Source organism: Oncorhynchus masou, chromosome 15, assembly GCF_036934945.1.
Source record: "Oncorhynchus masou masou isolate Uvic2021 chromosome 15, UVic_Omas_1.1, whole genome shotgun sequence".
NCBI lineage: Eukaryota > Metazoa > Chordata > Actinopteri > Salmoniformes > Salmonidae > Oncorhynchus > Oncorhynchus masou.
Genome location: NC_088226.1, coordinates 58,066,129 through 58,079,442, shown reverse-complemented (window position 1 = coordinate 58,079,442; position 13,314 = coordinate 58,066,129). Strand labels below are relative to the sequence as shown.

Genomic DNA, 13,314 nt, shown 5'->3' with positions numbered 1-13,314 from the left:
TACAGACCTCTACATGCTTTGTAAGAAAAACCTGCAAAATCGGCAGTGTATCAAATACTTGTTCTCCCCACTGTATATATATATTGAGGGAGAAAAAAATGAAGTTTATATATATATGTATGTGTGTGTGTGTGTGTGTGTGTGTGTGTGTGTGTGTGTGTGTGTGTGTGTGTGTGTGTGTGTGTGTGTGTGTGTGTGTGTGTGTGTGTGTGTGTGTGTGTGTGTGTGTGTGTATTTTTTACAGTGGAATTACCCTTATACCTTTTGTGGAAATGCCCTATTTGCTTTCATACATATTTTGGCCAGTTTCCGGGTTACCTTCAGAGGTGTCCCGTGACACTTGTGGGGGTCTTTCCAAAGATGTGTTATATTAGTGTGTAGCCAAACTGTCTGATGCTACAGATGTTTGCGTGAGAAGACAGATTTTCAGGGTTGTCTTCTGTTCTGACAAACACTGCTGGAGCTCGCCCACCATCCACCACAGATGCGGAAGGCAGAAATCGATGGGCAGATGTGATGGATTGAGACGCAGCCAATGTAAAAAACATACCTCTAGCTTAAACAGACACATTTTGATGGGTCTTTTTATTTTTTTATGCCTCGAGTGGAGCATTTCGGGGATAAGATATTTAAACATGATAAAAAAATTAACAATAATAATTTATTCCCAACTAGAGAGGCCCTTTGGTGATGTGAGGCCTGGAGCAATTGCCTCTTCTGGCTTATGCTTAATCCGCCAGTGGTTATGGGCTTTTACCAAGACATAACTCCAAAACATTTATTTCTAAATGTTACTGAGCTCACTCACACACTCTGCTTGGTTTAACATTGAATTCACATTAGTTGACAACTCAACCAAATGAAAATCAAAATTAGAAGTAGAACTGATGTCTGTGCTCAGTGGAAAGTTGATCATGTATTATTCAGTGGATGCTACCACTCCTAAAACAACATCAGACCCCTACTTTTGCTAAAGTCTGGCTTTAAGTTGTAATGGGACACTTCAGTAGATGCAGTGGGTCACTATATTCTCATATGGTGTACCACTTCACCTGGCACTTGTTCTGAAACCCTCAAAAAGACTGTAGAGGCATATAGATAACATTGTGTGTCATTGTCCTTACACTAGACCCTCTCTATGCTATTGGGACATTGATTTGTGGACATTCCAAGCTCTTGGTGAAAGCTTACTATTTATTTATTTTATTTAACTAAAGGCCATCTGCACCGCTTTTACTTGATAGTGAAACACCTCTATTATTCCCTAGATGCTGTCCCCGGTCCTAAATTGAGCCTCTTCTATCCTAAGTTTCTTACATGTCATTATGTTTCCTTTATTTCCTTACCTACACTTGTAATTCCCCTTTAATTCCTTCTGCTGCCACCCTATGCCACCCTGTTTATGTGCTATACAGCTAGGCCAGGTGTTGAGATGGGTAGAAATACTATGCTGTTTATGTGCTATACAGCTAGGCCAGGTGTTGAGATGGGTAGAAATACTATGCTGTTTATGTGCTATACAGCTAGGCCAGGTGTTGAGATGGGTAGAAATACTATGCTGTTTATGTGCTATACAGGTAGGCCAGGTGTTGAGATGGGTAGAAATACTATGCTGTTTATGTGCTATACAGCTAGGCCAGGTGTTGAGATGGGTAGAAATACTATGCTGTTTATGTACTATACAGCTAGGCCAGGTGTTGAGATGGGTAGAAATACTATGCTGTTTATGTGCTATACAGCTAGGCCAGGTGTTGAGATGGGTAGAAATACTATGCTGTTTATGTGCTATACAGCTAGGCCAGGTGTTGAGATGGGTAGAGATACTATGCTGTTTATGTACTATACAGCTAGGCCAGGTGTTGAGATGGGTAGAAATACTATGCTGTTTATGTGCTATACAGCTAGGCCAGGTGTTGAGATGGGTAGAAATACTATGCTGTTTATGTGCTATACAGCTAGGCCAGGTGTTGAGATGGGTAGAAATACTTGCGTTCAAAATAATAGGCATTTTGAGGGAGAAAAAATAAAGTTTTACAGTATGTGAAATGTCGAAAATGTTGTTTGCTTTAAATGCCAGGATGTCATATGCTGCATTCACTCATACTTGAGTAATAAAGGCTGATTGCACAAGTTTTAAAACAAATATATATATATTTTTCATTGTGATTTATCAGGGGTTGCTGCAGCACCTCAGCATCCCTACTTCCCTCGACCGAAACAACCAACATTTGTCGGGGCATAGACTACAAAGTGTCAAAGACGTTCCACAGGGATGCTGGCTCATGTTGACTACAATAATTTCCACAGTTGTGTCAAGTCCGCTGGATGTCCTTTGGGTGGTGGACCATTCTTGATACACATGGGAAACTGTTGAGCATGAAAAACCCAGCAGCATTGCAGTTAATGACAGACTCAAACCTGTGTGCCTGGCATCTACAACCATACCCCGTTCAAAGGCACTTAAATGTTTTTTCTTGCCCTTTCACCATATGAATGGCACACATACACAATCCATCTTAGACATGTCTGCTCACCTTCATCTACATTGATTAAAGGGGATTTAACAGGGGATCATAGCTTTCCCCTGGATTCACCTGGTCACTTTATGTCATGGAAATAGCAGGTGTTCCTAATATGTTGTCGGAAGTTTACATACATTGGAGTCATTAAAACTCGTTTTTCAACCACTCCACAAATTTCTTGATAACAAACTATAATTTTTGGCAAATCGTTTAGGACATCTACTTTGTGCATGAAACAAGTTAATTTCCAACAATTGTTTACAGACAAATTATTTCACTTATAATTCACTGTTTCTCAATTCCAGTGGGTCAGAAGTTTGCATACACTAAATTGACTGTGCCTTTAAACAGCTTGGAAAATTCCAGAAAATGACGTCATTGCTTTAGAAGATTCTGATAGGCTAATTAACATAATTTGAGTCAATTGGAGGTGTACCTGTGGATGTATTTCAAGGCCTACCTTCAAGCCTCTTTGCATGACATCATGGGAAAATCAAAAGAAATCAGCCAAGTCCTCAGAAAAAAATTTGGAGACCTCCACCAGTCTGGTTCATCCTTGGGAGCAATTTCCAAAAGCCCGAAGGTACCACGTTCATCTGTACAAACAATAGTACACAAGTATAAACACTACGGGACCACGCAGCCATCATACCACTCAGGAAGGAGACACGTTCTGTCTCCTAGAGATGAACGTACTTTGGTGCGAAAAGTGCAAATCAATCCCAGAACAACAGCAAATGACCTTGTGAAGATACTGGAGGAAACAGGTACAAAAGTATCTACATCCACAGTAGAACGAGTCCTATATCGACATAACCTGAAAGGCCGTTCAGCAAGGAAGAAGCCACTGCTCCAAAACCGCCATAAAAAAAGCCAGACTACGGTTTGCAACTGCACATGGGGACAAAGATCGTACTTTTCGTACAAAATCGTACAAAAATAGAACTGTTTGGCCATAATGACCATCATTATGTTTGGAGGAAAAAGCGGGAGGCTTGCAAGACGAAGAACCGCGAAGCGCGGGGTGGCAGCATCATGTTGTGGGGGTGCTTTGCTGCAGGAGGGACTGGTGCACTTCACAAAATAGATGGCATCATGAAAACTGACAAGTATGTGGATATATTGAAGCAACATCTCAAGACATCAGTCAGGAAGTTAAAGCTTGGTCGCAAATGGGTCTTCCAAATCGACAATGACCCCAAAGTTGTGGCAAAATGGCTTAAAGACAACAAACTCAAGGTATTGGAGTGGCCATCACAAAGCCCTGACCTCAATCCTATAGAAAATTTGTGGGCAGAACTGAAAACATGTGTGCGAGCAAGGAGGCCTAGAAACCTGACTCAGTTATAACAGCTCTGTCAGGAGGAATGGGCCAACATTCACCCAGCTTATTGTGGGAAGCTTGTGGAAGGCTACCCAAAACATTTGACCCAAGTTAAACAATCTAAAGGCAATGCTGCCAAATACAAAATTTGGTGTATGTAAACTTCTGACCCACTGGGAATGTGATGAAAGAAATAAAATCTGAAATAAATCATTCTACCTACAATTATTCTGACATTTCACATTCTCTAAATAAAGTGTTGGTCCTACCTGAGCTAAAACAGGGAATTTTTACTTGGATTAAATGTCAGGAATAAACTGAGTTTAAATGCATTTGGCTTAGGTGTATGTAAACTTCCGGCTTCAAATGTAGGTCAGGTTAAAGTGACTAAGCAACAGGCTAGAAAATAGACAGTAGCAGCAACGGGTAGCCATTTGATTAGCTAATTAGCAGCATTGTCTTAGCAATCATATGGCTTTGGGTGTAGAAGCTGTTCATTTGATGATTTCCTGTGAGGCCTTAAGATGTGTAACTGTTGTTACACAGTTTATAGTAAGGGGGAAATAAATGTGTTTAAAATAATTGATCAAACCACATGATTCATGGTGGTTTGAGCTACTTTGGCTGCCATGTTGGCTATGTCATATTGTCTGCAGATTTGTCACTGGTGTTACCATCACTGGTGTTACTGTTCCTGCTGGTGTTAATAGAATAGTCTTATTATTTATGCTGCTTTTTGACTTAAACATCAGTGTTACACAAGTGAATACACCCTGATGTTGTACTCGAGAAATTGTGTTTCCATAGCTAGGCCTGGCAGTGAGGAATTGTGAAGAGCAGAATCAACAACCTCTGCATAATCAAAACAGTTGCTTGGCTTCATCAATAAGTGCATCGATGACGTCATCCCCACAGTGACCGTACGTACATACCCCAACCAGAAACCATGGATTACAGGCAGCATCCGCACTGAGCTAAAGGCTAGAGCTGCTGCTTTCAAGGAGCGGGACTCTAACCCGGAAGCTTATAAGAAATCCTGCTATGCCCCCCTATGAACCATCAAACAGGCAAAGTGTCAATACAGGACTAAGATCGAATCGTACTACACCGTAACTGACGCTTGTTGGATGTGGCATTGCCTGCAAACCATTACACACTACAAAGGGAAGCACAGTCAAGAGCTGCCCGGTGACACGAGCCTACTGGACGAGCTAAACTACTTCTATACTCGCTTCGAGGCAAATAACACTGAAACGTGCATGAGACCACCAGCTGTACCAGCCGATGGGAGTAAGGCCTTTAGACAGGTCAACATTCACAAGGCCGCAGGGCCAAACGGATTACCAGGACGTGTAATGAGAGCATTTGCTGACCAACTAGCAAGGGTCTTCACTGACATTTTCAACCTCTCCCTGTCTGAGTCTGTAATACCAACATGTTTCAAGCAGACCACCATAGTGCCTGTGCCCAAGAACACTAAGGTAACCTGCCTAAATGACTACCCACCCGTAGCACTCACGTCTGTAGCCATGAAGTGCTTTGAAAGGCTGGTCATGGCTCATATCAACACCATCATCACAGAGACCCTAGGACTCACTCCAATTTGTATACCCCCCCCCCCCCCCTGAAGATCCACAGATGATGCAGTCTCTATTGCACAGCACACTGCCATTTCCCACCTGGACAAAAGGAACACCTATGTGAGAATACTATTCATAGACTACAGCTCAGCGTTCAACACTATAGTGCCCTCAAAGCTCAACAATAAGCTAAGGACCCTGGGACTAAACACCTCCCTCTGCAACTGGATCCTGGCCTTCCTGACGGGCCGCCCCCAGGTGGTAAGGATAGGTAGCAACACATCTGCCACGCTGATCCTCAATACATAGGGCCCCTCATGGGTGCCTGCTCAGCCCCCTCCTGTACTCCCTGTTCACTCATGACTGCACGTCCAGGCACCACTCCAACACCATCATTAAAATTGCAGATGACACAACAGGCAACAACGAGCAGGCCTACAGGGAGGAGGTCAGAGACCTGGCTGTGTGGTGCCAGGTCAACAACCTCTCCCTCAATGTCATCAAGACAAAGGAGATGATTGTGGACTACAGGAAAAAGAGGACCGAGCACGCCCCCATTCTCATCGACGGGGCTGCAGTGGAGCAGATTGAGCTTCAAATTCCTTTGCATCCACATCACCAACCAACTGACATGGTCCAAGCACAGCATGACAGTCGTGAAGCGGGCACTGCTTGGTCTTCAACCACGAGGCACAACAGAGGGTAGTGCGAACAACCCAGTACATCACTGGGGCCAAGCTTCCTGCCATCCAAGACCTCAAAGACTCCAGCCACCCTAGTCATAGACTGTTCTCTCTGCTACCACACGGCAAGCGATACCGCAGCCAAGTCTAGGTCCAAGAGGCTTCTAAGCTTCTACCCCCAAGCCATAAGACCCCTGAACATCTAGTCAAATGTCTATCCAGACTATTCGCATTGCCCCCCCTCCCCTCCATTCACCACTGCCACTCTCTGTTGTCATCTATACATAGTCACTAATTAATTAACTCTACCTACATTTACAGTACATACTCTCAACTAACCGGTGCCCCGCAAATTAGTATCTGTACCGGCACCCCCCTGTATATATTGTTATTTTTCTTTACGGCTCCTCTTTAATTACTTGGTACTTTTATCAGTTATTCTTTTCCAAATTTTTAAACTGCTCTGTCGGTTAGGAGCTCGTAAGTAAGCATTTCACTGTAAGGTCTACACCTTTTGTATTCGGTGCATGTGGCTAATTAAAAATACATATTTCACCTTTATTTGACCAGGTAGGCCAGTTGAAAACAAGTTCTCATTTACAACTGCAACCTGGCCAAGATAAAGCAAAGCAGTGCGACAAAAACAACATCACAAAGTTACACATGGGATAAACAAATGTACAGTCAATAACACAATAGAAAAATCTGTATACAGTGTGTGCAAATGAAGTAATGAGGTAAGGCAATAAATAGGCCAATAGTGGCGAAGAAATGACAACTTATCAGTTTACAATGGATTTATATATGTGCAGATGATGATGTTCAAGTTAAAATACTGGTGTGCAAAAGAGCAGAAAAACAAAAAGACATATGGGTATGAGGTAGGTTGTTAGTTGGATGGGCTATTTACAGATGGGTGTACAGGTGTACAGCTGCAGCGATCGGTTAGCTGCTCTGACAGCTGACGCTTAAAGTTAGTGAGGAGATATGTCTCCAGTGATTTTTGCTGTTCGTTCCAGTCATTGGCAGCAGAGAACTGGAATTAAAGGCGGCCAAAGGGGGAATTGGCTTTGTGGATGACCAGTGAAATATACTTGCTGGAGCACGTGCTCTGGGTGGGTGTTGCTATGGTGACCAGTGAGCTGAGATGAGGCAGAGCTATACCTAGCAAAGACTTATAGATGACCTGGAGCCAGTGGGTTTGGTGACAAATATGTAGGGAGGACCAGCCAATGAAAGCATACAGGTCGAGTGGTGAGTAGTATATGGGGCTTTGGTGACAAAACGGATGGCACCTCTCATTTATACTGTGACAGACTGCATTCAATGACCTGAGTAGAGTGTTGGAGGCTATTCTGTATATGACATCGCCGAAGTCAAGGATCGGTAGGATCATCAGTTTTACGAGTGTATGTTTGGCAGCATGAGTGAAGGAGGCTTTGTTGTGAAATAGGAAGCCAATTCTAGATTTAACATTGGATTGGAGATGCTTAATGTGAGCCTGGAAGGAGAGTTTACAGTCTAGCCAGACACACAGCTATAATAACATTTGATTTGATGTCCACAGTTAGCCATCGTTATGTAAAATAATGTAAAATAATTGTAACACCAGTGACAAAAAGGCAGCATAAGCATTTTATTTGTAATTAATGTAGTAAAAATATAAAATACATTAAGATAATGTAAAGGGGTTAACTATTACCTGACTATAAGTTTGGGTAAAAAAATAGCATATATATATATATATATATATAGGTTATTTTTATATATATATTAAAGTTGTCTGGTCAAAAAGCCACCATTTTCGTAGAACGAGCCTGAACGAAACCTGCGTTCACCACCACAATGACAGCAATTCCCATTGTCCATTGCGCTGACTTTCACCTACCTATCAACGGACATCGCGCCTCGAGGTTCTATGGGGGCTGTAGTTATTGTTTTCCCACGGAAGTATCCTCCCATTTTCCATAGGTTTCGCAAGGTTTGCATTGACGGTAGTGTGCGTTTCTCTGTTGGAAGAATTTAGTCGTTTTGGCATGAAATTCGTGTACAGGTAATATGATATTTATGGGAGAGAATCCATCGTGTTATAGATTATTTATCGGGGACATTAACACATATTTACATTTGCTTGTGCGCCGAACAACAGCATGTCGTGGAGTTGACATCAATACAATAATAATTGATAACCTATTACGATCAAACCGTGCTTGAGGCGCGCATTTCCCATGTCTCATCAGCAGTGTGTGCGGTAGGCTAGCACTGGGTCACATAGTAACATTGACGATGTTACATTTGTGATACAATCGTTGTGGCGAATTTAAATTGGCTACACTCCTCTCATTTATGCATGTGGGATACAGTGGTGTTGGCTGACGTATTTTTCTTGAAGTTGAATAGCACTTCTCTTGATCTCTCATAGCCAATTTGCAGTCTATGAGTTTGTGTTTCCTGATCCCGGTCGTGTATCTTCAAATAGTTAGTTACATTAATTATTATAGATTATGAAATGTGGGGTAAAGATGTATAACTGCGGCAGTTTTGTTCTGCATTGGTTGCAGTGACCTCCATGGATGCAATGCATACAAGGAAATAACCAGGAAGTTATTCAGACATGCTAAGCCATTGGCTGCTCTGGTTGTCTGTCTCAACCACTACTGTATACATAACAGCTCGGTCTCTTTCTAAGATTAGCATTATTTTTCTGAAAATGGCTGTTTTTCTCCCAATCTCTGAACATTTCTATCTGTATCTTCCCTCAGCAGTATTTGAATTTTTGGAGGCATGTCCAAGAAAAGGGGCAGGTACGTGTAAACATGTTGTTTTCTGTAAATATGTTATCATGACATGCACACTTTGGAATTTTCCTCTTTCCAGACTGTCAGGGTAAACTACACTAGGCTTCACTTATGAGAAAATATGAATTGTTTAACTCTCATAATAACATATAAGATATGTCCCACTTCCTTGTGAAATTATCCTATGAGTTTGCATATCCAACTATGACATACATAAATTGTGTCCCCAGAAAGCGGAGTAGCGGGGAGCTGAGTGACACCACAGTGATGACCCCTGACCCCAACAGTCTCCTGGGAGTGAGAATACAACACACCTGGAGGGAGAAGGGCAACCAGAGCAAATGGAAAGGCACCGTCCTGGACCGTCTCAATGTCAACCCCTCACTATTCATGGTCAAGTACGACGGGTTTGACTGTGTCTACGGCATCGAGCTATTCAAGGACGAAAGGGTGTCTAATCTACAGGTTCTCACAGATAAACATGGTGAGTGTTGTGAATGTGATGGGTTTGGCTCCTTTTTTTAGATCAGGCTTCATATCCTCTGCTCTGAGTAATGCAAAGACTTCATAATTTGGTTTACACGGGTTATGACGTGTTCTTACTGTATACCTGCTACTGCATGATCAGACAGCAGGGACACAGTGGTTATGCGATGTTGGTCTCTGTCTTGATGACACTTATCTGCTTCCTCAGTCAACAACAAGATCAAGGTTCCTCACGGGACAGAGGATTTGGTAGGCAAAGCGGTGGAGCACCTTTTTGAGAAGGAGGATGGAGAGAAGAACGAGTGGCGAGGCATGGTCCTCTCCAGGGCTCCCATCATGACTAACTGGTATTACATCACCTATGAGAAGGACCCAGTGCTATACATGTACCAGCTGTGGGACGACTATGCCGAGGGAGATCTCAGGATCTTACCTGAAGCAGGTATTGACCATTTCTCAGCTTCAGTAGCATCTCCACCTGCGGCAGAGTGTTCAGATACTTCCCCCTACAGAGAACTGGAGAGAGGCTGATTACAGAGTAGAACTTGTTTATTCTTTACACACCAATTATAAGATAGTGGATTTAGGAGGGTTACTTTACAGTATTTGCTGTGTTTGTTCTTGTAGAAAGGGCAAATATTTATCGATGAATACTTATAAGCATAACATATTTTGATAATTCCCCTAAGCAGATTTCAAGAACAGACCCATAGCATTGACATTATTCATTGTTTTTCCCTCTAGAAAATAAGCACTTGCTTCCGGCCGACCGAAAGCCAGGCGAGGAGACTGAGAGTCTTGTGGGTAAGCAGGTGGAGTATGTTACTGACAAAGGTGTGAAGCGAACAGGCCTAGTGATCTACCAAGTCCCTGCCAAGCCCTCTGTATACTACATCAAATACGACGATGACTTTCACATCCATGTCTATGACCTGGTCAAGACCACATAGGACACTTGTTTACTCACTGCATCGCTTACTTTTCACTTATCCTCCTCTCTATCTCTCGAACTGCGCCCTGGAGGGTTTAAGAGTTATGCTTTGTCATTCAGGAAGTGCAATCTATTTGTCCACATTGAATCTAGTTCTATGATATGCACAGCAGAACTGTAGCAATGATATTGTAGGCCACTAGGAGAAGGGTGGGAACATGTACACTTGGAAGGACCTTTTTACCCTCCCCACTTCTTTGGTTACCCCATTTCCTGGTTGTGCTCCACCGTAGACTCACATCTTGGACAGTCCAGGAGTGCACCTTGCCCTATGACAGACACATCTTGGACAGTCCAGGAGTGCACCTTGCCCTATGACAGACACATCTTGGACAGTCCAGGAGTGCACCTTGCCCTATGACAGATACATCTTGGACAGTCCAGGAGTGCACCTTGCCCTATGACAGACTTACAGTATAGTGCAAGAATGACCACATTTCAATTGTTTCCCACATCCTGATGCTTAAATCAAAGCAGAACTGAATTATATATTATAAAACTAAAAGCTGGCCCCAGTAGCCATTCATATTTGGTCCTTGAATGGCCAAACAGCGAGCATGATGTATAAGTCAATCTTTGTAGAGACTAGTTTGAGCTGTTTTGTTCAGTGAAGTGTTAGCTTTGAAAGTGAAATGCAGTAAGCTGTGATGCCCCTGAAAGCATCATTACGTTTTTTTGTTCTCTTTATCAATAGGCAACTAACTTTGTTTGATTTGTCAGTCAGTTCATAGACAATCATTCCTTGATAAACCCACAGTGCTATCATTGGATTCATAGCACTGGGTTGCACTGGCCTAGGAGTAGTGTATAGCAGTGTCTCCCAACTCCAGTCCTCGAGTAGCCTTAACAGCACACCATTTTGTTGTTGGCCCGAACAACCTCACCTGATTCAACTCATTGAGGGCTTGATGATTAGTTAACCATTGGAATCTGTGTGCTTATCCAGGGCTACAACAAAAATGTTTGCTGTTGGGGTTATTGGACAACTGGAGTTGAGAAGCACTGCTGTGTGGTGATGGTTCAAACACTATTTTGAACTGCCTAATATAACATTCATAATGCTGAATCAAGACTTGTTAGAAACAAGGAATACAGGTCTTCATAAAGTTAGGGCCAGGATTTTTTCTTGACCACACAACCTGATGACTTGTCCAGATCAGGAAAATTCCTGGCCCTAACAATACCTGACATGTTCAAAACATCATCAGACTGTATGATAAGCTTGAGGAGTAGAATAGAGGCAGGACTTTACACTACATTCTGATCTTCAGTAGAAAACAAACAAGCATCATAAAGTGCCTTCAGGCTGATCATGTTGCCATACTCTTATATATTTGCTAACCTCTCACAATTTTATTCTGTTTAATGTTAAAGCCACTATTTGGTCAGTATTAGTAAAAGTAAAAAATGCTCAAAAGAAACAAACATGTCAAAGACTGAGTGACAAGGTTGTTGCTATTGTCGGTTTGTATTAGAGAATATGTGCAATGTTGGCAGTTACTGCAGTATACAATAATTTCCCCCAATATAACATCCATGACCAACAACAAGTGGTATATTGTAGCAATGGTAAGCCATAATGGTAAAACGCATTGAGAAAATAAAACATTTATAACACGTTATACAGTATTTAATCTGTAACTAGATTGTGTTGTAAATGTATGCTGTTGTGATTACTTCCTTTATATTGTAAATATCCCATTGAAACAACAGCTTTAAAACCCATCTACAAATCTCACCTAGAGAAATGCAGCAAAGACAGCTTCCAAAAAATCCTTAGGCCTGGTCTCTTGAGGAAAAATACAAGTTTTCACTTTTTAATCTTATTTTAAAGATTTGAGAGCTACACTCCATAATGTAAACACAGGAAGTCCAAAACTCAAATGGACTGGCTAGGAGAATTCAGATTGACAGTCTCCTGTCCTACTCACCACTCCAGGGTATTCAGTCTATCTTTTTACACAGTACATTGGTCCATGGTGCATAGGGGTCATTGTACTTAGGCTGTGTTTAGACAGGTAGCCCAATTCTGATCTTGTTTTTCACGAATTGGTCTTTTGACCAATCAGATTATCTCTGAAAAAAATCTGAAAGGATCTGATGTGAAAAGTCCAATTAGCAGGGAAAAAATACTGAATTGGGCTGCCAGTATAAATGTAGCCTTTTATTGTCAGATTTGCATGCATAACTTGAATGCAACCAAGCATATTGGTTATGACAGTTGCAGAGGTATAATATGATATATCTGGAAGATAATTTTGTGGCAGTCTTTGCAGTCCAATTTTAGTAAAATGTTTAGCTAGAAAATGTGACTGTAAAAAAACTAAATTGTCAGGGCTTATCTATAGACGGGTTAGCTGACGTCACGAAAACGATGTGCACGCTTCAATGGGGCAGAAGACAGTGTGTTGTGATTCTGGATGGTCAGATAGCTAGCAACAATGACAAGAACCTGTCACGTTTGGAATCCGTAGGTGGCTCGTTTTATCTAGTTCTTGATACCATGTCTTGTTTTGACTGATGTCACATCTATGCTAATATTCTGTAACGTTATATTTGAGGGACAAGTGTATGGGGTCAATTTCACACCATATGTATTGAATTCAAAATATAAATAAAAAAATGTGAACATGAAAATATAAAGTTGAGAATGTTAACATATTTTTGAGAACGGGTGAAATAATAGATGTTGATCAAAAACCAAACAATTGAAAGCAAAATGTATAGAGTTGTAAAATAATACATCAAAAACTTTTAAGCAAATAATTTTAAAGCGAGAGCAAAAACTCCAAGACAAATTATATATATTTTTTACTTGAAAACTAATGCAAAAATCGTTTTCGGTGAAATGTTCAATCAATCCTGTTGAATACATTTTGCCTATATGTGCTACCTTTTTGTTGCACAACTCATTTCTTTTCTTTCGATGT

General features: G+C 41.5%; 1 protein-coding gene across 2 annotated transcripts; it reads left to right on the top strand.

The window, feature by feature from the left end:
• The first annotated feature begins 8,077 nt into the window (after positions 1 to 8,077).
• Positions 8,078 to 12,006, top strand: LOC135556538 (spindlin-Z-like). Of its 2 annotated transcripts, none has more exons than XM_064989832.1 (5): positions 8,078 to 8,162; positions 8,875 to 8,913; positions 9,138 to 9,391; positions 9,602 to 9,835; positions 10,138 to 12,006. In XM_064989832.1, exons 2-5 carry the CDS (start codon positions 8,894 to 8,896, stop codon positions 10,341 to 10,343), a joined length of 714 nt encoding a protein of 237 aa, XP_064845904.1. In that variant the 5' UTR covers positions 8,078 to 8,162; positions 8,875 to 8,893; the 3' UTR covers positions 10,344 to 12,006. The 2 variants fall into 2 exon arrangements, with proteins under 2 accessions (XP_064845904.1, XP_064845903.1); XM_064989831.1 differs by having other exon boundaries at positions 8,872 to 8,913.
• The last annotated feature ends 1,308 nt before the right edge of the window (positions 12,007 to 13,314 follow it).